The 24,933-nt window shown below is 38.3% G+C and overlaps 1 protein-coding gene across 1 annotated transcript in view; it reads right to left on the bottom strand.

The window, feature by feature from the left end:
- RPS6KC1 (ribosomal protein S6 kinase C1) overlaps positions 1 to 24,933 on the bottom strand; it is a 181,254-nt gene that overhangs the window by 6,674 nt on the left and 149,647 nt on the right. Inside the window, 4 exon segments of the mRNA XM_047704503.1 lie at positions 3,596 to 3,691; positions 4,762 to 4,844; positions 22,958 to 23,047; positions 23,319 to 24,911. Coding sequence (XP_047560459.1) covers positions 3,596 to 3,691; positions 4,762 to 4,844; positions 22,958 to 23,047; positions 23,319 to 24,911 — 1,862 coding nt within the window.

Raw genomic sequence — 24,933 nt, 5'->3', positions numbered from 1 at the left:
CAATTGATTTCCTATTATGTGCCAATCCACTACTTTTTTAGACCTTTTCAACCTCTATCATCAGCAGTTGCCTCACCCTTACATCAGCAGCCCTAGAATGCAACACATCCTTCATCAAATTACTATATATTATGAACCTTCAGCACTCCCCTTCAATAACGATATAAAACATTTATGCGATACTCACTGTGTGCCAGGCATTATTCTAAGTACTTAACATAGTTTAATTGATGTAATTCACAACAACTTTATACTAATAGCTACTATTCTATTCTCTCTCTAGACGAGAAAGACTAGAGAGAGACTCAGAGAAATTAAGTAACTTATTTAAGATCATACAAGTAGTAAGTAGCAAAGACAAGATGTGAATTTAGCACTGTGGCTCCAGAATCCATGCTCTTCAACATAACATTAGACTGCTTCGTGAGTATGTAATTTTTTGCAAATGCCAAGAATCTACTACTTCACTTTCATATTACCAAATACACAAGAGGGGGGAAGCACATACTTCAAAAGACTGTACTCAATCCTCTCACTTGAAATTACTGTATCTAGCATTCAAAATGACTATTGTTTATTAAAGCTAACTGCTCGAAGAATTTTAATATTAGGTATTGCTAAAAGGTGTTAAGTGAAAAGCCGCTATTATAAAACAAACATTGTTAAGAGTAGCCCAAATGGATCAAAACCATTTTCAAAATCTGACAACGCATATCTAACCACCTGAAATATGGGAGGCATCAAACAATTTAATATAAATTTAAAATATCAAATATTGGTACGAATTAAATATAACTATAGCATATTTTTAGTAGTTTAGAAAACATATGAACGTGGAAAAGTTCTTTCTTCTTTGTTACAGTTGGCTTCTCTACCCCTATTCCTTTCAAAACATGACCTCATTAAGAAATTCCAATAAAGATTCCTACTTTGGACTTTGACTAAAGTCAACTTAATTAGTTCATGGACTTTGCTACAAATCTGTAAATATATATCTAGAGGCAAAAGTATAATTGTCTTACCATGACGATCTTATTTATCCTGCCATTTTAAATACTATACCAGGCCTCAAGAGAGACCACACAAAGCTTCTGTGGCTTAAACAAATGTGTCAGCCGGTGACAGAACCAAAACAGCCACTGCCAACCTCTGTTCTCCTGAAAAATACTCAGGTAATAAAGCTGAGTGATGAAGACACAAAAATTTGTTTTGAAGGTTTTTTTTCTCATATAGTATTTTTCAACTAACAAAACAACTGTGTCACAGTTAACTAAATGTACACTGTGAAGTACAGATATACGTGCTCTGAGGAGCTGTAAGCCTCTTTCTTTGAATTGCATTTAAAATATAACTACGTCTACTTTAGCATACATATGGCTGAGATGACTGAACCATGGGTACAAGGGATTATGAAATCTAGGAAGAAAGCAAGGAGCTGAAAGACCAAAGAGGGGGAAATCTCCCCAAAACAGAATTATTTCCATATAAATCATTTTGTGATTTTTTTTTAAAAATGACCCCATGACCTGTGAGGTAGTGGAAGAGGAAAGTCAAAATGACAAATTGCTAATCATGCCAAGAGACCCCTTTTCCCTTTCCTGATGATGTTTCCTCAACATGAGTGGTAGTTTCCTTAGGCAGGCCAATGACAGAACGCTGATTTACTACATAATATACATATCTGTATCAGAGGATTTAACATACCTTTAGCCAAGATTCCTTTATACATGATTTCTAATAAAGACAGGAGCAGCAGACCTTTATAAATTATGTAGGGAATTCTATTCTCAATATTATATAATAAGGACTTTAAGGAGGGAAACAAACAAACAAAAAGCATTTGCTAGCTTTCCTCAAATTATTTACCAAAAAAATACTTGGAATTTATCTTGTTGTGCCACAACAAATAAGATGAAATCAAATGAGTAGCTGTCCTTTTTTCCCCTTAGAATGAAACACATTCTATATCTTTGCATTACCTCTTAATCCTTTTGCAAAGTGCTCAAGGGTATTCCCATCTCATTATTTCCAACCTGGTTATGTTTCTTTATGTTCTACACTCTCTGGGAAGATTTAATCTTCCTAAAGCACAACTCTAATCCTTTCATTCTTCTGCACAAAAACTCCAAACATCTTTTTTTTTTTTTTTTTTTTTTTTTTTTACTGAATTAAGTATGATCACTCTTTCCTGGTGACTGATAACAGAAACCTGTAAGAGAATTCCAACTTACCTTTCCACCACTTTCCGTCTACTACGATTACTCATTCCTATATTCATCCCTCCACTCCAGATAAACCAAACTTTTGATTTCCTAATTTGAGTCTTTGGGACTCCTTCCCTCATTGAAGCTGTTCATTCTGCCACGTTATTCCCCCCACATCCCACCTTGTCATGCCAAAGTTCTAGGGCTCCACAAAAATAACATCCACTCCACAAAAACTTTCCTAATACTATCACTGCACCAACTAGAACCCCTCCTTATCTTGACTTGCCACAGTAGTTTTTAAGCCTCTGACATCTTTCATCCAATCCATCTATTATACAGTTAGGCGCATGGCTTACAGCACTATGTCTTACACATATTCGTGCATGTATTTGTTGAATGAAACCCAAATCACTCTTCAAGAGAATACTAGGTAATTCTCTTCTTAATAATATGTTCTCCTCTCCCCCTTTCTTTGTCTTTTTTTTTTAATTTTGTCTTTTTCTGATTTATAAAAATAATTCAGGTTTCTTGAAACAAAAATATCAGTTCTTGATCTTTCTTCAAATAAACCTTCCCTTTACATTTCTCATAAAATTATAAGGATCTTAGGCCTGACAATTCTTGCTGATTTGCTGTGAGCCTATCATACCCCAATGCTGATAACCCTCAGTATAATCACCAAAACTCACTATTCAAAACTAGAGGAGCATTTTAAATGTGAGGAATCTATTTAAGAAGCTCACTGGAGTTCCAAGCCCACCTCTGGGATACTGAACTTTAATTAGCAATAGTCTCTTTCTTTAAAGCCACTGAAAATGCACTGACATCATACATCAGCGCCCAAGTTCCAACGATGGATGAAGCCAGGAGTAATCTAACTCAGCGCCCAAGTTCCAACGATGGATGAAGCCAGGAGTAATCTAACTCAGCAAGGTTTTCTAAGACCACTTTTCTCCAAAGCAACCTGAGTAACCTATTCCCAAGTTTTTGAATAGGAATTAGAGATTGAAAATATCCAGCCAAAAAAAAAAAGGAAAAAAAAAAAAAAGCCATCATACATGGTTACAAAATATAAGAGCAGAAATAGAGCCGCTCCAGACAAGCTAAAAACAATACTTAAATCTCACACCTTCACAAATATATGAAATTGACTAAACATCAGCCTGGATTTTGGGGTGGGGGGGAGACTTAAACACCAATAAGCTTTAACTGTTCTCTCTGACCCCACTAATACTTAAATAACAGCAGAAGCTTAACCATACACAGTATCAGTTCTGAATTAGTAATCAATCTTTCTTGCCCCAAACTAATTTCTTTAAGGTTTTATAACTATGGACTCCGCTAATTTGCATGGCTGATATACTTGGCGAGTAGGTCAATTGAGTTACCTGTTGTATGAGTGAGCGAGCCTCTTCAGAGACACATTCTGGCATGTTCAAAGTAGTGTGAGTATTTATTCCTGCTGGATGGCACTCAACCAGAGTCTGAAATAATCAATCAGGTACACTTCTTATCCCAAATAACATCATTTGCTGTTCTATCACAAGATTTATGGACGGCAAGTACAGAAAGCTCAAAACCATCTTAACTAGAGGTGCAGTAATCAACACAGTGTCTCTCTCCTAAGCAGTTCAGGCCAAGGGCGACGAGAGTATAGGACTTCGAACTGAAATGAAGGCAATCATCAAAATCACACCAGAAGCTTCTGCTGCTGGCCCTTTCCCCTTAGTTATACAGGGAATGGGTCATAATAAAAAACCTTATATTACACACAGAAATTTAAAAAGGGACTTGGTATCTCTGAATTTTTTAATGTTCTTAAAAACCTTCTAAGTTTAGAACTGGTTAATAACAACACTTTATATATTTATAGCACTTCATGATTTAGTTGTACGTGTAAGTGATCTGTAATAATCCACAACAATCTTAAGAGTTCAGTAGTACCTACATATTCAAGGTAGATGACTACTTACAAAAGTAGGACTGTTCATTTCCTCTGTTATCTTCCCAGGAGGCAATGTGCACAATACTATTAGAGTCTATTAACCTCAAACATCCTACTTAAAAGTTATTGATCAGAAAGAGTATAAATTCTGTCCTTAAGCTAGAACAAATAGGAAAAATTTATAGTATTGGGAAAAAAGGCAATGCTACCTTTTATATCTACATTAGTTTTCTAAAATGAGAATTCCTCCCTGCTTCCCAGCAAGATGTTTAAAACATCCAGAGAATTCTAATACATCCTTACATGAACATTACAGATTTAATGCTGTTAAAACTGAATCACAGAAAATGAAGAGAAAGAATGTTTAGTAATATGTCTATGTAATAACGTTATGACATAACAGAATTTTATTATTCAATGTAATATTTTTTTTTAAAACATCTGGAATCTGGATAAACTTGCCTTTTTCTGCCTTTAAAAAAAAAAAAAAATCAAAGGTTTTCCTATTTAGTCCCTGATCTAAAAACTAAAGGCAAAGGCTAAATGTTCTCAATTTGAAATCAAGGTAGCATCTGGGTAAACTTATTAAATGTCCAGGTCACTGCTTACCTTGCCAGTGAGAAGTTCAAAGAGGACAGCACCCAAACTCCACCAATCACAGGCTTCTGTTTCTTCTGTGATTGCTCCAACCTCTAAACACACCAAAAAAGGTTGATATTAAAATTCCAAAGGTCAATTCAACTTTCAAAATTAACATGTATTAGCAAGGTGACCTTTTTAATGCTGAGAGAGCATATACTAAATACTACAGGGCTTTCAAAATTCCTGAAAGTTACTTATCCCCTTTGGTCACCTACTGTGGTTGCATTTTTTTTTTTAATGCAGTCATATATTAAACTGAGACATTTGTTCTTTAGTTGATAGAGGGACACCTTCAAGAAGCTACACTTAAAAGTTCTATGAATCTACTAGATCAGCATTTTGCTTAATTTTTCAATTCAAGAAAGTACAGCCAATGCTACCTTAGGTCATTTTTTGTTTTAGAAATAAAGACTCTAGGTTCAGAAGGAACTTCAAAAATTATTTAAACCAGTAATTATCCTTTTAATTACAGATTAGAAGCCAGAGAAGTGAAATGCCTTGTCCAATGTCATACAGTAAATCAGCAGCAGAACTAAAACCTGATTTATAATACCACCTCTCTCCTATACAATCAATTGTTTTCAACTAAAGAAGGAGCATGTGAAATGCAAATTTACCCATTTTGATATTTAGAAGTACAGATATGTTGTTTTAAGCCCTAACTGAAACTACTGGCTAAGATAAGAGTGTTTAGAATATCTACAAATTACAGTCTTATCTGCCTTAGCCCTTATCTTTCACCAGCCTGAGTTCCCGAAATGCAATATGAGTTTTCAGGTGTCATTTTCCAGGTTTCTCCGCAAATCAGCAACACTCCTCATTTTACCAGTTCTGAGGCTTTTAGCCCCTACATCTGTTTGATGCTTTCCTGTCCTTCCCTAACGGCATTCGATTAGTCGCTAAGCCTGTCAATGTCGAACCCTTCACTTCCATTTGGCTGACACCACACACTCAATATTTGGGTGGAGGGTAACCCACAACTCATACAAATAAAGCTCAAAAGTTTTGAAGGAGTTAGGTCAGAAATTGGAAATAACTGAAGTGGTGCTCACGTGCCCAGCCTTTTAACCAATACTTTGTACAAGTACTGCATAGAAGAACCATAAAACTCAGCAATGAGCTTGAGGTTTAAGCCTTGGAGCAAAGGTCAGGTGGACCAGAAAAAGAAAAAAGAGCCCTTCCAACGGAAATACTGAAATTCCTCCTACTCGGTATTATCTTCCAGATCCTGGCACCTACCCTCTTCTGGAACTCAAGCGGCCTATGAAGAAGTACTTCTCTCCACACCAGCCCCTACCCAGTCTTTCTTCCCAGGATGTGCTCAGGGCCAAATCACAACCTCCATTCTATAACGAGCTGCTCTCAACCAGATGGTAAAAAGAAAACATAGATTTTAACCACTCAAACTACTGTGTGAATGACTAAAAGTCTCCTAAGCCTGTTGATGTCATGTACATTTATAAAGAAGCAGCTTGTTTGAAAAACTGAGACCTAACAACGGAGATTTAATTATATATACATTGTAAATATATCTGTGTGTGTGTATGTGTATGTATGTATGCATACACACACACATCAGTATGATGGAATATTACTACATAAGCATTTTAAGTGATATATAAAGTTTAAGTAGGTAAGTAAATGGATATACTAAATTAAACAAGGCATAAAACAAGAGAATTCTAATTTTAGAAGTACGTATTTTTAAAAAAGACTGGTGGGAAAAGATGACAAAATATTTTAGTGATGTGCTCTGAGGGGATAACATGTTTATTTCCATCCCTATACTTAGGAACCTACATGCATAGCTAAGTGGTGCGTTTTAAACAGATCGCAAGAAAACATGAAAACATCCGGGTGTGCTGGAGCAGGAAGGTGAAGCTACGCTGGCCAATCCTCCCTAAGAGTCCGCCGCCATCCTTTCTCCACAGCATAAATGTATTACATATGAGAAAGCGCAACGCAGGCTGGAAATCAGGAGGCCTGGGTGAAGGGCCCTGAGGAATCCACTTGATCTCATGTATAACGGAAGGTTGCAAAAGGGTTACATCCGAGGGCCTCTTGGTTAACTTTAGCTCTAACTTCTATGATTTTGATACTCAAGGATTTCCTAAAATAGTGACTCTCTTGAAGGACAACTCTTTGGGAGCTCTCAAAGTACTTATGCTGCCCTTCCCAGGTTCAAATTCACCGCCCCCACCACCTTCTTGACCTCCCCGTAGAGAGGCACTGTCACCTTCAAAAATGTGCTCTAAAAACTTTAGGAAGGGTCTAAGTTCTTAGAAAGTTCAAAAAACTTTAAAAACTGACCATAGTCCTGTAATCAAATAAAACTTCTTGAACCTTTCCGTCCAGTCTAAAGCAAGCAATGGATTACATCAATTCCCTGTTCAAAATTCTGAAATGGCTTCTCACTGAGCATTAAATAACATTTAAAGGCCTCGCTTATTTGGGCACGTGTATATTCAGGTCTCAACCCATCTTATTCATTCAACCAACATACATAAGCAGCACAAACTGGGCACCATGCTAGTCCCTGTGCCTCCACGGAACTCCATTACCTGGCCACACCACTAAATTATGTGAAACCAAGTTCAAGTTTTCCCGCTAGCATAGTTAATGGGTGTTTTTTTTTTTTTTTCAATAACTTTTTGCTCAAGAATTTGTTATCCTATTTTCTTTAATCATATAGTAATACGTATATACTTCATGGTTTTATGAAGGAGGTATCAGCTTAGAGCTCAAGACCCAAAATGACTGACCAGCATGAAGTCTCACTCTCCACGTACGACGGCTGCTCTGCTCACAGAAGGCACGCATTGCGATGACAGTTGCAACAGTAAATAAGTCAGAGCTAACATTTATTGACAGCTTACTCTATGTCAAGAACTATTTAACATTTTACATGAATTATTTAAAAATTTCCAAGCAACCTTATGGAGAACCTACTTAGGTAGGATGCCTTTGGAGGGGAAAGAATATGGTGTTTGTGCGCCCAAGAAAGAGGAACATCTGACCCATCAGCCCAAAGAAAATTGTGAAAAGTAATTAGATGGTTTTATAGGGTCTAAAAACATGCCCTGAGGAGCTCTAGACTAGAGCCACACTCAAGAGTTTCCTATTAGATTTGAGCAGAGGGCTGCTGAGAGAAGTCTATGTAATACAATCAGTGGCTAACATAATCTATAAAGGCACTGTCTTACTCAGCAAAAGATCCAAGGTGTCATCACGGGTGCAGCCCAGCCCGTCCAAGGCTACATGTTATGCCCATTCTCCAGTATTCACTGCTGGGAACGTGCACGGGGTGAGCACGGGGTGAAGTTTATTACTGTGGCCCCAGGGTGGGGCGGGGAGGGGGGTGATGGCTGGGTGGTCCTTGAAGCTACCAGATAAGCACAGTCCATCTTCCTGGGCATCAAAGATTTTCATATTTGTGAGAGGGAGTGGGACAATGTTTTGCTAGCAAAGAAAACTCAGATCTATTACGGGCCATAATACACAATTTGCCTAGATTTACAAGATAAAAAGACTTCTGAGAAACTTCAGGATGACATTTTACTTGTTCCCTAGGGTACCCATTTCGTATCACCTCGACACCCCTACACCTCTACTTGGGTAGAAAAGTCTGAGGCACTTCATGAGACAGACAACGTGTACTCCGTCACTGGTTCTGTGAAATGGCTCAACAAAAGAATCCAAGGAACAGGTTCATGGTTTTATGCTGCTCTGAAAGCCCTCACAGTCTTCTGCCAGAGTCCTTAACAGGTAGATAATGACCAACATACTGCTTCGAATGTGGATTGGCCCCAATGGGAGGGAGGCAACCCAGGCAATAGCAAGAGGACCAAGTAGGCCCTACAGCCAATGACGTCCCCTTCCGCCTGTGGCTTGCTCTCTGCTCCAGGAAGCACCGACCAGCATCCAACATCACCGTTGGGTTTTCCTCTAGCATTTCTGACTTCAGTCTACTTCTGGTGCTCCTCGTTTCTCTTTCCGTCTTTCCTTGATCTTCCCCTCATCTTTTTTTCCAGCGACAGCCAGCTTCTTTTCCTCTCCCCTGACCTTCTCTTTCTTCCTCTTGGATGTCACTTGCTTACACTTTCTGATGGTACTCAGGCTGAAAGGGACCGCTGATCCTAATCTAAGAAAAACTGCTTCTGAAAGTACGAAGGTGCCTAGGCTGAATGCCATCTTTATTCTGATTGGGCCGATAAAGAAAGAGAACAACTCTGAAAAGGTAAATTTTTTTTTTTTTTTTTTTAACGGAAATCTGGGAAAAAGATACTAAACAAGTTTTGGAGCCATCCTCTTAGAATGCAGCTTGAAGCTTTTGAAAATGACTTTATATTAAGCAGGGATTCCTTAATTAATGTGAAACTGACATCATGACCAACTGACCTTGATTTTCACAGATGACTCAAAAATACAACAAAGAGTTTATATTTAGGTAAGACAGAAAGAGGAACTTCTCTAGGAGATTTAAATGTTACAACTGGAGTAAGTACTTGTGGAATTTCTTCTTTAGGATTTTCAAACAGAATTTCCTTTTTCTTTTAATAATCAGAATGAAGGATTTGGGCTGTCTTTTTAACACTGTTTAAGGACTAATCGTTCTTACATTAAAAAGTAATGATATGGGGTGCCTGGGTGGCTCAGTTGATTATGCGTCTGACTCCGTCTCGGCTCAGGTCTTGCTCACAACCAAGCCCCACCTTGGGCTCCACACTAGGCTTGGAGCTTACTTAAAAAACAGATATACTCTGAACTGCCAACAAGAAGCCTGAGGCTGTATGACTGCCAAAACAACTGTTTAAAACTGCTTTACTTGCAAAACCTATACAAAAATCTGACGCGTAAACCAAGAGTACTGATTTATATATAAAGCAACAAGACAACTACCACACGTATATGCATCTAATGTCAAAAGCAGAGAATATGAAGAAATACCAAATAAATCTGTGAGACTATTTTAAAAGTGTAACACAGTAAAGCTAAGAAATCCCATTAAACTCCTATCTTGAATTTTTTAAATCTGAAAAAAAAGCAGAAAAATATTTTAAAGGATAAATTTACCACTGTTTTGGCAATTTTCATATTTTTCCTACAAAAACCACTGTGTAAAGCTTCTGTGTAAATGCCCTTCCCCCGCTGCTATACTCTGTATTTGCAATTGCCAGGGTGGCAAAATCTTATCTCTATTCTCCACAAATGCAGCAATACTTCCTACAATATAGGCATTAAGCAAAGTGATGGAGGGGAAAAATGAACTACTTCCTAAGAAAAAAAACAAATTCTCAAGGTTATTCCCACAAAACTCAAAAAGAGATGGTGTTATCAAAGAATCCTGGATTTTTGTCTTTGAATCAAAGAAACGTATGGACAGGGCTCTGGACATGCTACCATTTGACCCTGCCTAAGTATGTCATACTAAGCTTACTCTGAAAATGAGGGGAGCCAGATCTCTAACATTCTTTCTACCTGTAGTTTTACGATCCTGAAAGTGTTTTCAAAAGCACTCGTGAGCCTTTCTCAAAACAACTTCTCCCTCCATTAACCTACCATCCCCAAAGAACAGGACTATGCTAAAATGATGAGCTTTCCTCAAACTTCCTTTCTCTCCTTTCTATCCACAGCACTACTCCGCTTCCCTAACAGATCTGGTGACAAAATGAATCAGTGTCAATCTAATCATTATCATCTTTTAATGTAATGGAGACACAGAACTGGCCCCAGATTAGATTTCAATCCATCTAAAATTTTTTAAGGACATCAAATATGTGAGAACAGTTGAGTAAAATTCTTGAATTCACATTTTAGCACTATCAATTCTAACATTCTTAACACCATATAGGACCTTACTGATTCATACTAATGATTCAAACCATCATATTTCACAAGTGAATAAACATGTTTAAATAAAACAATAAAGATATCACAACATAAAATGTGCTTTGCCTACCTTTGTTTTACTCATGTTTAACACCTCATAAAACACTCTTCAACAAGCCAAGATATTTTTCAGAAAAATAATGCTGCCTTGGTAACCCATTTTGTCAAAGGGTTTGCAAAAACATAGAATAAGAGAGTTTTACAGTCCTTATGATAATCAATTTACTAAGTCTCCCTCTTATAGCCAAAAATAATAATGCTAACCTGACCCCAAAACTGTAGCTATAATAATCATTGCTCCTGAAAAATACAGGAGCAAAAAAGCAGAAAGCTTGGACTTAAGAAATCATAAAATGTCCAACACCTACATGAAAAGTGAAGGAACAGAAGTATACACTCTCTTTTCGGACCATGGAGAGACCATGTGATCCCCAGGATTACCGAAATCACGACATATACTTAAGTACAGGCACACAGCTCCTTGGGACTAATTATGTAGTTTAAACCATGGGTTTGCCAAAGACATGACTCAAAACTAACCAAATATAACAACAATACTGTGCTGGAAACTGTACAGAACTGAAAAAGCTAGAAAATGCATGTCGAGCTCAAGCTTTAAATAAAGACCAACCTTTCCACAAAGCTTGACAAAGACGAATGATCTTACATTTTAGGCAATTTGGTACCCTCAGAATTTACTTTTCTTTAAGAGTTTGTTACTATTGTATTGCTTGATAAATAAGGGAATCTGAAAGTCTACATTTAGTTCTTTGATAGATGGGTTTGATAAGACACAGTTTCACACTAATGACACCACTTGACCCTGTTCCCTGGGTTTTCACCAAGGGACACCCACACAGCGTCCATCTCATCCTTCCCCCTAACCATTCCTAACCGCACAGCTGCTCAAGCCCATTGCAAAAATCTCCAGACAATTCCATAACCTCTCTCTGGCAGTATGCTCTGTTGCTGCTATCTTCCTCATAGGATATGATAGGAAAAATAGTAGGTTCAGAATTTTCTTAGAAGAGAATTTCACATATAGAGAAACTCTATTTTCATTTAGAACATTTTAAATATTTCTCCCAAACTGTTTTAACACTTTTTAATAAACAGAATCTTAGAAGCCTCATTTCTTTTCACTCTCAAAGTTCTAGTAACTGTGGAACTATTAAGAGAGCATATAAAACCCAATGAAATGGCAACAATTGTTGCAAATAAAGGATTTATGTAATAGTCAAATTAAACCAACATTTAGATGCTAGAAGGATTTGTCACACAAATGATACAGCACTTTATCCAAATATCGGAATGATGGAACAATTCTAAAGGCACAGATCTATGCAATAAATTAAAATGATAATCTGTAGTAAGTATACTTTGGGAGAGAAGGGGAGATATAATTTTCTAATGCCACAGAGTTTTTAAAAAATTGATTTTAGGTATCTGACTTTAAGGATTGCAATTCTCACTTCTGGAAAAGAAGCATAAGTAACACAAATACATTAGCTTTTAGAAAAAAAGAGAGATCTTTGCTGAATAAAACAATAAAAAAATTAAGCCATCATGGCCTTAGATAGGAATAGAAAAAAGATTAAAAAAAGGAAAAAAAAAATCTGGTCTATCATTAGTGACATACTTGGACCAAGGAAAAGAACATCTTTCTTCTGCAATGAGCATTCCATGTCAGCTAGAGCATGGAAACATTAGTACTGTGTTCCTCCACAGTCAGTCTTTCTCTGCAGCATCTGCTGCTAATTGAAAGGGACTAGAATTACAAAATTCTAGTCAATTTCTCTCACCAGCTCTTGCTGTGTATAAAGATTTTCTATGCAGGGGCTGAGCATTAGTCTTCCACTACAGCTGATGACTAAAGAACAAAGAGAAAGAAACACAGAAGAAATATATATTTTTTTAATCCAACAATATATGGAACTAAATGGTGAGTAGAGAAACAGCTAAGCACATCTTTTGTTGCTGTGGTAAATTACCATTCTATAAATGCAACTATTCACCAATAAAGGTCTATTGACATTCTAGGTAACCAATTGTATAGGTCTTCTGTTTGGGCAGTCTTTTTTTTTTTTTTTTAACATAAGTTTTCAAAATCAACTGTCAATCCTATACCAATTATGTCTTTTATTTCCAGCTCCTAGGCACAGGAGCACTTACTAAGTGTTTGTTGAATAAATATATCCATCTTGTGTTCTGTAGCACAGTTCATTCCAGGATTCAGAGCATCTACAAAAGCCTCATCGCATTCATTTTCCTTACGTCCCATCAAGCATAGAGATCTACATCAAGTCCTTTCACACTTTTCTATGTGTTAGGCTAGAAAGTTCTAAACATTATCTAAAGCACACCCTGGCTGCTGGATGAAACGCAGCTTAAAGTCAGGTGAGATTGGAGGTCAGTCAGGTGATGAGTGCGGCAGTCCAGGCAAGTCATGCTGCTGGCTTAAAGATCGGGGTGCAGTGGGCGCCTTCCAGGGCTCCCCTCTGCAGAGTGCGGTGACTGCCTCGGTTTGTTCTGAGGGGATGGCGTGTGGCAAAGGAAAAAGCTGACAAGCCCCAGGAGCAGGAAGAAGACAGGACTGGGAGGTAACTCAGGGTTTCCCGTGCCCCTGTTCAATGTGGCAATCCAGGCACCCAGTCCCGTGAAAGGTGCTACCAGTGTGTAAGCTGCCTATGATACCTGGCTCCTAGTCTGGTGAGATAATTAGTATGTTAGTATTCTCTTAATGTCCCCCAAAACAAACTCACCTAAGTAAACTGGAGGACAACTACACCTCTTAGTTTCCCAAGGGTATTATTTTAGATATAGAGAAAATTTTTCAAAAAGTTTCCAAAAAATGTTGCAACTAAAAGCAAAACTAAAAGTCATATCAACTAGGATAATAAAATTTCACTTTAAATCCAGGGCTGAACTGTTTCTCTAATACCTATAAACTAAATTATCAAAGTTGAGACATTTAAAATTTCAAAGTCTCAAGGTACACAAGTGTTCAAGAGAACGTGTATTTTACATGAAATCATTTGGACAAAAAAAAAAAAAAGAAATCATTTGGACAGAAGAAATGTACTTGCCCAAGGTCTCACATCTCTTAGGCAGATCTTAATTCTCAGAGTGATAAACTATCTAGAGCCTGGAATTATCACTTAGCTCCCCCTTCACCATATTTTATCCTACTTTAGAAAATGCTGGCTGCCTACTTCTCCATTCCTCATTCCATAAAATCTTCCAACTCTGTACTCAATTGATTATTCAAATGCCTTATTTGTTGAGTAGGGTGTATGAACTACTTAAAAATTATCAGTATCACATTCCTCTCATCCACTAGAGTATTATCCAGAGAGGGCCGATGACAGAGGCTAGCACCTTCCAGAGAGAAGTGTGCAGCAGCCAGAGCTCCGCGCTTCACTGCACCACAAGGCGATGGGAGAAGTGTGCGCCTCTACCTTTCACACACTTGTTTTCTTGGTTCAACCCAGGCTCTAGCCTTGCTGCCTGCCAGCACCTTATTAATCCAGTGGTTTTTCACGTATTTTAATTATCTGAAACCCTGGGCCAGCTGTATTGTGGGGACTTGGACATAAGGACACACTGCACTCAGAGAACTCAAGCTGGGCTTGACTAAATACTTAAATCTGCTTTTTTTCTCGCTACCTAGCTCTGAGTTTCTCATTGCAGGGGTGACCTAGCAACCATGTTCTGAGCTTTCCTGCACTTATCTGCATAAGCTGCATCAAACTCCTTCATTTAACTTGATTCAGCATTCCAGAACCAAGAATTACCTGTTCAAGGGAGCTTATAAGTATCATTACTATACTTCTTGTGATATAAAATAAGAAATGGGTAACTACCAGTGACTTCTGGTTGACTGATTACAATTATAATTCTGAGCTCTATACAATCTTGCTTCCTCTCTCACCCTGCATTGCTAGTAGGGAAAAAAAAAACAAACCAACAGCATGCTCCATTTTCCATTGATCATATCACAACAACTTCATTCTGAATAGCCATCGGGTGTCACAGTGTTACCCAACCAAAGCCATTAAAGTTGATTGATGAGAAAAAGGCTAACTGAAAATTGTGAAAATGACAGACGCAGTCCCCCCACCCGCCCCACACCGCTGTTGCCGTGTTAGGCAGCCAGAGCTTCATGCCCTGCTATTAAAGGAGCTTAAGGAATCCCATTTGCTTTGTCATCAATTTTTTAAAACCTTAGCATTTTTAAACGTTTATTTGAAGGAAGCATTTGTGAATAATTGCTTGGAAGGAGTAAGCCCTGGTTACTTCATGGAGATGCAAACTGACAAAATTTTGTGCTCGCTTCAGCAGCACATACACAAACTGACAAAATTTTATATGCTGTGGAAACGGATGTTTTGGTCAAAGTAGCTAGCCAGTAGCTCTGGTACGTAATACTTAAGACTATTATCTCTTCTGCGTTAAAGATCAGAGGTAAAAGACAGTTCGTTTTCCTTTTTACAATAATATGGTAGTGAGGCTAAGTAACCAAATAGTTGCCAAAAATCAACTTAGACCTGAAAATCAAGAAGCATTACAATGCAGCTATTACTTAAAACTACAAGTATCTGGTCTCATGTTCCTCTTCTAAAAAAAAGAATCTGTCCAAGATCAGAAAGAAAATTGTTTGGAGTAAATAAGAGGTTAAAACTAATTTCCTCTTAATAATCTAAAATTTGAGGTAACCCCCCACTCCCCGGTATAACGGGTAGTCTTATGAAACATACAGAGATCTTTTATTTTACCTCTTCCGTATGAAAACATTATTAACTGACTCTTAAAAATTCTCTAGTTCTAGTGGCCAAAGAATTTCTTCTCCTGAGAAGAGCTAATATGTTATCCACTAAGGTGCCAAATCACAAGGATGGGACACTTTACTATTACTCTGCCTCATTCCCGTCAGTGGAGACAAATCATATTTTGTCCTGATGAGAAGTATGATTTCAGAAAGGGTCTATTTCAACATGGAGTGACCTTAACGTAGAGGTGAAGGTGACTGGCCCATCACTGGGGGATTTGTGAGAGATCCAAGATACATCCTACCTATGGAGGGATCCCAAGGTTCCAGACTTTTCGAAACAGTATAAAGCAACTCTTTAATCTTTCTGTCAGGAGGGGCTTGCCTGGACAAGGTAAGATTTGGGTTGACTGCAAAGCTCTTCTGCTTGTCTGAATATGACTTTATACTCATGGCACAAGCTTCATCAACAGATGGGGTGAAGTATATCAGGGAATACTCATCAGTGTAAAATTTTCACTGTTCTATGGCAAACTGGAAAAGTTACTGGTTCTCCCAAAGAAGAAAGAGATTTGGTCTTTATGACAATAAGAACTAAAGGCAAAGGACTAAAAGTACTTGCTAATTGTTCAAGGAAAACATTAGAGCATCCACTATGTACAAGAGAGTTACTGGTGAAGTTTTGCTTAAGAGTAAAACAAAAGAGTTACTGTTTGAAAGATAATGTTTAAATATTAACCACAAATACTATACTCTTTAAAAATTATTTCTATAGCTCCCTCTTGCTTTTTTCTTCTTTCTCCTTTGGGGGGAAAAATTAAAGCCTACCCCAGAGAGATATCCATATTTCCTGGTTATATCATTATTATTTCAAAATGTACATCTAAGAACTGCAGGGGTGGAGGGGGGAGGTATGGGCTGACGGGCGGGGGAGGACGCAGTTTAAAAAAAAAATAAAAGAAAAAAAGAAAAAATGTACATCTAGGGTGCCTGGGTGGCTCAGTCGTTAAGCAGCTGCCTTCGGCTCAGGTCATGATCCCAGGGTCCTGGGATCGAGGCCCATATCAGGCTCCCTGCTAGGTGGGAAGCCTCCTTATCCCTCTCCCACTCCCCCTGCTTGTGTTCCCTCTCTCTGTGTCTCTCTCTCTCTGTCAAATAAATAAATAAATAAATCTTTTTAAAAAATTTAAAAATATATATATACACATCTATATTCATTTGGTTTCTCTCTCAACTTTGCATTCCCTCATGTTTGGTGAAGTTACCTAAGACCCCAAAATTCTCATATGCAAAATGATTCTTTCTTCCTTAAACAATTTTTTTTTTTGAGAATCTTGACAATCAAATTTCACCTTACTCAAAAGGTGTCTAGGCTTTTCTCTTCCAAATGAAAATACTATCCATAAAGTCCTCATTTTCACATCATATATATTATGTAAATACTCTATAAATGAGTAGGGGCGCCTGGGTGGCTTAGTTGGTTAAACATCTGCCTTGGGCTTGGGTCATGATCCCAGGGTCCTGGGATCGGGCCCCGCATCAGGCTCTCTGCTCAACAAGGAGACTGCTTCTTCCTCTCCCTCTGCCTGCCTCTCTGCCTACTTGTGCTCTCCTTCTCTCTCTCAAATAAGTTAATCTGTGTGTGTGTGTGTGCGTGTATCCATACACATACACTTTGAAAGTCCTCAAATGAAATAATGATTTTCACCCTACTAAACAGCAGATAAGAAATCAGTATTTATCCTTGGCAGGAGGAGGGGGGGATTCTTGCCTTAATAAAAATGAATTTGAGGGGCGCCTGGGTGGCTCAGTGGGTTAAGCTGCTGCCTTCGGCTCAGGTCATGATCCCAGGTCCTGGGTTCGAGCCCCATATCGGGCTTTCTGCTCAGCAGGGAGCCTGCTTCCTCCTCTCTCTCTGCCTGCCTCTCTGCTTACTTGTGATTTCTCTCTGTCAAATAAATAAATAAAATCTTAAAAAAAAAAAAATGAATTTGAGGGGTGCCTGGGTGGCTCAGTGGGCTAAAGTCTCTGCCTTCGGCTCAGGTCATGATCCCAGGGTCCTGGGATCGAGACCCACATCGGGCTCTCTGCTCAACGGGGAGCCTACTTCTCCCTCTCCCTCTGCCTGCCTCTCTGCCTGCTTGTGATCTGTCAAATAAATAAATAAATAAATTTTAATTCTGACTACATTTTGTGTAAGAAGGATATTAGGTGATTTGATATCTGTTGTGATCTTTTTTTATACTCAACAAATCTGTTTTACTAGTGGTAAATTAAGGTTTAGAAAGTCTTAAATAACATGCTTAAGGCCAATCTATGAGTTAATGGTTGTGGAAAAAATATTGAAGGTTGGTAATTCTTTTTTTTTTTTTTTTAAAGATTTTATTTATTTGACACAGAGAGAGAAAAAAGAGAGACAGTGAGAGAGGGAACACATGCAGGGGCAGGGAGGGAGAGGGAGAAGCAGGCCTCCCACTGAGCTGGGAGCCCAATGCAGGGCTCGATCCCAGGACCCTGGGACCATGACCTGAGCCAAAGGCAGACACCTAATGACTGAGCCACCCAGGTGCCCCAAAGGTTATTAATTCTTAATTCCACTTTATGATTCTAAATCTTAAACTTATGACATCCTCATGATATTTCAAACCATCCATGGGCTGAGTCCTAGATCTAAATATCAAATACAAAACTATCACGTGGAGCCCCATGTTTAAAAAAGCAACAAATAACATGTAAGATACATTTATGAAAAAGCGCAGGGGAGACTACCCTCCAAAAATATATTCATGGACTATTTGATAAAGTCAGACTAGAAGGGCAAAGGGTGGTAGTAAATAAATGTTATGCTCTAAAACTGAATTCTGCCGATAGTTTTCAGCATGATTTTTCTATGTTTCACTTTTCACTGTCAGCTGTGAGCCGTTTCCAAGTGTGAAATCGCCTAAGAGAGGAAGCAAAGCTGTCATTTGACATCTGGGAGCATGGAGATCGGACTGCAGTAAAAAGCAGTTTGGACTTCTTCAATTACACACATATTCACCGATAAATTCCAAAGTCTGAAAAGTATTCAATGAGAAATATCAATGTAAATTTCAAGCATTCATAAAGGCTCATAATGGAGTGGAAAATAAAGGTGAAGGACACACAGGGATAGGATACCTTATCAACCTGGGAAGACCAGAATAAGAAACTGAAGTGATTATATTAGCATAATAATGAACATGTAAATAATTTTACTCACTTGCCTTAGATTGCTTATTAAACTTTCAAATAAAGTCTTTTGTATTTTATATGCTATTACAGGTTCTAGCTGCCTTTTTATAAGGAAGGGTCAAGACTGTTAAGGGGAGGGGCGCCTGGGTGGCTCAGTGGGTTAAGCCGCTGCCTTCGGCTCAGGTCATGATCTCAGGGTTCTGGGATCGAGTCCCACATCGGGCTCTCTGCTCAGCAAGAAGCCTGCTTCCCTCTCTCTCTCTCTCTCTGCCTTCCTCTCCGTCTACTTGTGATCTCTCTCTGTCAAATAAATAAATAAAATCTTTAAAAAAAAAAAAAAATACTGGTAAAAAAACTTTACTGACACTTTATTCTTCATTTACACTTAAAATGCTATAACAAAAATTTATTCTGTTATGATAAATTAATAGTTATGATGATAGAGCACATAAAATCCTGTGTGTGTGTGTGTGTGTGTGTGTGTGTGTGTGTGTGTGCATGTGTGTGTACACAAATATAGAAATAAAATCAGAGGGGTGCCTAGGTACTCAGTGGGTTAAAGCCACTGCCTTCGACTCGGGTTATGATCTCAGGGCCCTGGGATCGAGCCCCGCATCAGGCTCTCTGCTCGGTGGGGGGCCTGCTTCCCCTCCTCTCTCTCTGCCTACCTCTCTGCTTACTTGTGATCTCTGTCTGTCAAATAAATAAATAAAATCTTTAAAAAAAAAAAAGAAATAAAATCAGAGTAACTACAAAGAAGTCCTCTAGGGAAGAATAATCAATTTACTCCAGTTTTTATTCTGTAACCACTCACCACCAAAAATAGGGCAACCTGTCCACAAGTCTCTTAATAAAGTATCTAAAAGTTTCCTAACGTGGAAACTAGACAGTATTATGTTTATATTGTCACGCTATACAACCTATTTCCACTTTGGGGTCTATTTCTTTGCTCCTTCTCTTCCTGAACTCTGTCCTGTGTTTCTCTGGTATGAAAGGAACCCATTTACCATGAATGATGTTTATTTAAAATAAAACCTTTCTAGAGAATCATCCTAGGTAATCTAAGGATACAAAGTGAACCTAAAAGAATGGCTTCGACTTTGAAAACAGGGCTGGGTTTGATCAGTGAATTCGTATTCTCAAGACCCTCTTGATCGGCCTGCAGCTGCGGCCATTTATTTGCTGGCTTTTTCACAGATGTAGACCGAGAAAGCACCATGGGTTTTGTCTTTTTGTTATGGACTTGTTTTCTTCAACATAAAAAAGTGGCAACTTTTTAAGAAAGTTCTTCATGTTGTTGTAGAAACTGGTGAACATCAGATATCCTTGGTAGTACACACTGCTAAAAGGACTATGACTTTTTAAAATCTGAGATCGCAAAGTTGGCAGAAACTATACTTCAGTAACAGAAGGTGATCATTTGCATTTCAAAATTTATCTATCTTGCTTTTCCCCTCAATTAGACCAAAACATGTTGATTCACAGGTTTCTGTGTGTGTGTTGTTTCTTTTTAAAACTTATTTATAGAGCAGAATAATGGCCCCCCTGCTAGTTTGGCATGTGCTCAAGTTTCTGTCCATGTAAATCGAATCTGTTACTGGAAATTTTTCTCAAAATATAAAGGCACATCATCCACAAGATGAAAAGATACACTGCCGATATTATAAAGTACAGGGCAGGTGGATCATGTTTTTAGGACAAATACGTGATAAGGATTCCCAGGAGGGAGGAGGGGTCGGGGTAGAGGTTGCATGCTGTTTAAACAGAACTGGATCATTCTCATCACAATCTTATGACAACTTTACTTTCTTACCAAACATCAGCAGCTTAACATGCTTTAGAGTTACTTGGACAATAATACTAAGGTTAGAGTTGGGAAACGGAAAGGCAGAGGGAATGTGGGAGAGAATGACTGCAACCCTGCAGTGTCTCTAAGGGCAGACCAGAAGATGACTAGGTACTCTCTGTCCCCATGTATTAATGGATTCGTGACTTGTAAGCACTGAAATATTAGCATATTAGCATTGCTGCCACCCTTTGAGAAGAGGAGGAAAACCTACTTAACAGTTTTTATCAGTGGCACCACTATTCACTCTTGAAATAAACAGTAATTTACAATTTTTTGTCCCAGTTCCTTTACATTATAAGCAAGGGGCAGGAGAACACGGACTTAACTGTGTTCCGTCACTCTCTGGGTTTATGATCATCTACATTACAACACTAGCTTTACTTTTCAGTGAAGGCCACTGCTGGTTTTGTTCCCCCCGCAACCGATAAAACAAATTAATAGGCCCAAAGAATAGAAGAGACTTTCCACATTGTTCAGTGCATGCCATAATGCTAGGACACTTCCGCAAATCACAAAGCTTGAAAGTACAATTCTTTCATGCAAATAATTAAAACAAAGCCCTTCTTCAGATGACAGCTTTTTTCAAATGTTAGTGAAGGGCAACCTGGAAGATGACAGTAAAAATCCATTAATGGTAGACTGCCACCTGCTGGTAAACTATTAGCATTGTGATTTCCGGGGAAAGGCTTTAAAGGAAAATCTGGAAACTGATCTGGATTAAACTCAGTATTTCGGTACCCAAAATTAAAAGTATGTATTAGTTGATGAATGCAGTATAGCTTTGTTCCACATATATTAAAATTCTCAGGATGTCAACGTGCTATGAATATTAAAGTATAGGACTGTACACTGAAGAAACAATCTGATGGAATGCCAAAGGATGACCCTATAGTTTTCAATAAGAGATGAAAATAAAAATAGGAAATAAGGAGTCAGTTATAAATATTAAACAATGTCTCACAAACATTTGGTTTTGATGTGACGTTTATACTGCACTTCACTTCTGGATTTAACAGGTTTCATGTCAAAGAACTCCCAGATTTAATTTTGATTCTAAAACCTCCAAATTCATTACAATTAACATATGTACTTGTGTACACTGATACCTGAAATGTTATTTATCAAATTAGAAAAGGGAGTGAAGTATTAAAAAAAAAAAGAACCAGATAACCATCATAAAGTGATTATACTATGAAATTATTTTTGTTATCCCATTAACTAAATCATACTAATAAGGGCTTCAAAAGAAACAGCATAATATTATCTACTTGAGAGAAACAAAAATATAGGCATGCTCTATTGCCCCTAGGAAAAAAATAAAATCAAACACCCCTAACTTGAGGGAAGGAAGTGGAAAGGAAAAGGTATAACGGTAAGAAAAAAATCCAAATCATTGTTTTCAGGAAATAGTTTTAGGATATTTGCTTTGCAGGTTGAAAAACTTTGCTATTCCCCAATACAGAAATAATTCTTAACAATGAAGGTTGTAACTAAAAACAATATAGCTCTTTCAATCCTAATTATAATCATTTCCCATTATTCAGGGAAGCAATGTTAGCATCAATAATACGCTGGTTAGCTAGGAAGCATTAAATACTGTATTAATCAACAACTAAGCAGATCATGTCAACATAATCAGTTTGAACCTCCTTTGAAAGCTATTGGGGTGACAAGTGAAGCAACTTTGACCATCCAAAGAGGCTAAAAGGTAGGCAAAAGGTGAACAAACTTTGGGTTCAGATATAGCCCCATCTGCACTGACAGAGACACTAACTCAAATCCAATTCAGATGCTTAAATGACCTATCATTACCAGCAAAGGATCTAACACACCCCAGAAATAAATCTCTAATTTTTAAGAAACAAAGACAATACAGTAACCTGTTGTGTCAAATATTTGGCTAAACTGGCTATTTTAAACCAAGAAGAACATGCTTCCTAAAATGTCTCAGATACAGAAAAGAACGCTAAAATCTGCTCTACAACCCCAGCTTGGCTTATCACTGAAGTCACAATATTGCATTTTTTTAATTCCACTTTTTTTTATTATCCATTTTACCCTTGGGAATTTTACCCCCTTTGTCGGCTACCTCTCCTATCTTAATAAAACCATGCAGTTAAAGAGGTTTGGGGTATTTAAAGGTCCTACTAAACACTAAGAAGTTACGACATGTCTAAGACAGACTGCACTGTCAGTTCTAAAGTACAAACTTGTTTAACAACAACAAATACACACACACACACACACACACACACACACACACACACATCCCTCTATTGGAATATACAATGCTTTAATTTCCAAATTTTCTTTTTTTGGAGGATTAAAGAGATACTCAAATCCAACACATATGTGAACTGTGAGTGAAAAACACAACTTCTGCAAAGAAAAGAGAGCTGCTGAACTACTTTTTCAAGTGAAACATTTTAGGAGATTGCTCTAACCTGGGGCACAGTACATTCTCTCTATGGCATCGCTGTCACAGGAATCTTCAACCTCACTCCACCTGCTAAAATACGTTAGCTGAATGTGTCCTAAAAACAAAACGACAGGAGAAATCAAAACATTTTTCTCTTCCATTTTCTGCAGAAGTGAACTGTAATTACTCCTTTTGTAGCTAAAAACAGTATCATTAAGAATAATGGCATCATTAAGTACTAGAAGCTATTACTGGGGGTGAATTTGCCGCACTGATAATGAAGCTCTAGACAGGAAATGAAGATACTAATTACAAGATAAAACGCCTACTCAGTTAATTGGAAGCAACAGCGAATAAAAAGAAATGCATTTGCAAAAGTTCCTGACCTCTATCATTCAATAAGATGTTGTTTGGGTTCAAATCGCGGCACACAATTCCCTCTCTATGTAAAGCATCAAGGGCTACCACCATTTCAGCTGCCCATCTTTGAATGCAGCCCTCGGGGATGTAAAACCTGGAGTTTAGTGCTAATTTTTTATCAAGGTCCTCAAAAATCTGATGTATTTCCTTGTCTCCTTCTAGGGCTAATCCACTCTCTCCCTTAGTCTCTGGGTCTCTCTGAAATAAAGTCAGTTCCTCTTTAGCCAAATCCTCCGTTTGATCTGTAAACAGCAATACTTCTTCAGTTTTTAAAGGGTCTGTGTTTACATTATATTCATTAGCACCTGAGAGTGGGTTAGGAATATGGAATAAGCTTTCTTCTGTGTTGTCTGCAGATACTGCCGACTCCACCACTCCAAGTCCTTGGAACTTAGAATCGGTGTGTAACAAAGACATGTCTCCTGAACTACTATGATCAGCAGCTGCTACAAATAACATCCCAAGATCCCCCTGGGCATTGTGTTTCTCGGCTAGACTCTGGGATGTAGGTCCAGAGGGATCACTCAATTCCTCCGTGCCTTCTTCTTCTCTTGCTTGGCGTTTTTCAGTACTAAGTCGAAGGCATAAAACATCGGGGGCTTCCAACAGTTTACTTTCAATTATGCCTATGTCGGTCTGTGGACACTTAGTCGTTCCCACTGCTGCACCATCTCTGGTCGGCTCCAGTTCACCGGGTAGATTTACAAGAAGATCAGGCCTTCCCTCATCAGTGCCAGTGACATCATCGAAAGCAGCATCTTTAAAAGAAATGACTGGGACAGAGTCATCTGAGCCCCTGCTAATGGTGTCCTGAGCTAGAAACTCTACCTTGCTTTCACTACCACTGAAACTCCTGGAAGTGCTGTCTCCATCTGGAAGAGTGAAAAATGGTTTCAGAGGCTCTGACTTTAGACTATACAGTTTTTCTCCAAAATCAAGGCCTAGCAGTTCACTAGTGCTATCCTTACTGTCTATCCTAAAGAATTCCATGGGGCTGTTTTTAGATCTACTAAGGGAATCTGACGTTCTGGGAGAACTAACTGCTTCTACATCATCATCTCCAGCAAAGAACTTCAGCTCATGAGCTATCTGCTGGGTGCTGGGGCTGTCACTGCCAGCAGCAAGGTGTGCTGGGAAGCTTTCAGTGGCTTTGGTATCAACACCATTCCCTCCAATCTTCATGAAAGGCTCCTCATTCAATGACCCTGGTTCAATCTTTTCTTGCCCATATTCATTGCATAATGTCAAATAACTAGTAGTACATTCTTCTTCTGAACTTGAACCAGAATCTGGCCATTTTGGAGAGCCATCCTGGCCTTCTTCATCTTGGTTACTATCATCTTGAGAGCTTGGAGTAAGACTAGTCTTCAACGGCAGAACTTTGAGCATGGTGCCACCGTCACTTCCTCTGGAGTCAAAGCTGCTGCTGTCCTGAGGACTAGAAGTTGGCTGTTGAAGGTGAACTTGGCTAAGTGTAGATTTTTTCACTTCCCCGATGTCAAAGCTTTCTTCAGGGCTTCTGTTTAGAAACTTACTGATATATGACCAGAGTTTGCCACCTGTGAACAAGTATAACCAAAA

This window comes from Lutra lutra, chromosome 15, assembly GCF_902655055.1.
Source record: "Lutra lutra chromosome 15, mLutLut1.2, whole genome shotgun sequence".
In the NCBI taxonomy this organism is placed as follows: Eukaryota; Metazoa; Chordata; class Mammalia; order Carnivora; family Mustelidae; genus Lutra; species Lutra lutra.
This window is presented reverse-complemented; position numbering and strand designations above follow the sequence as displayed.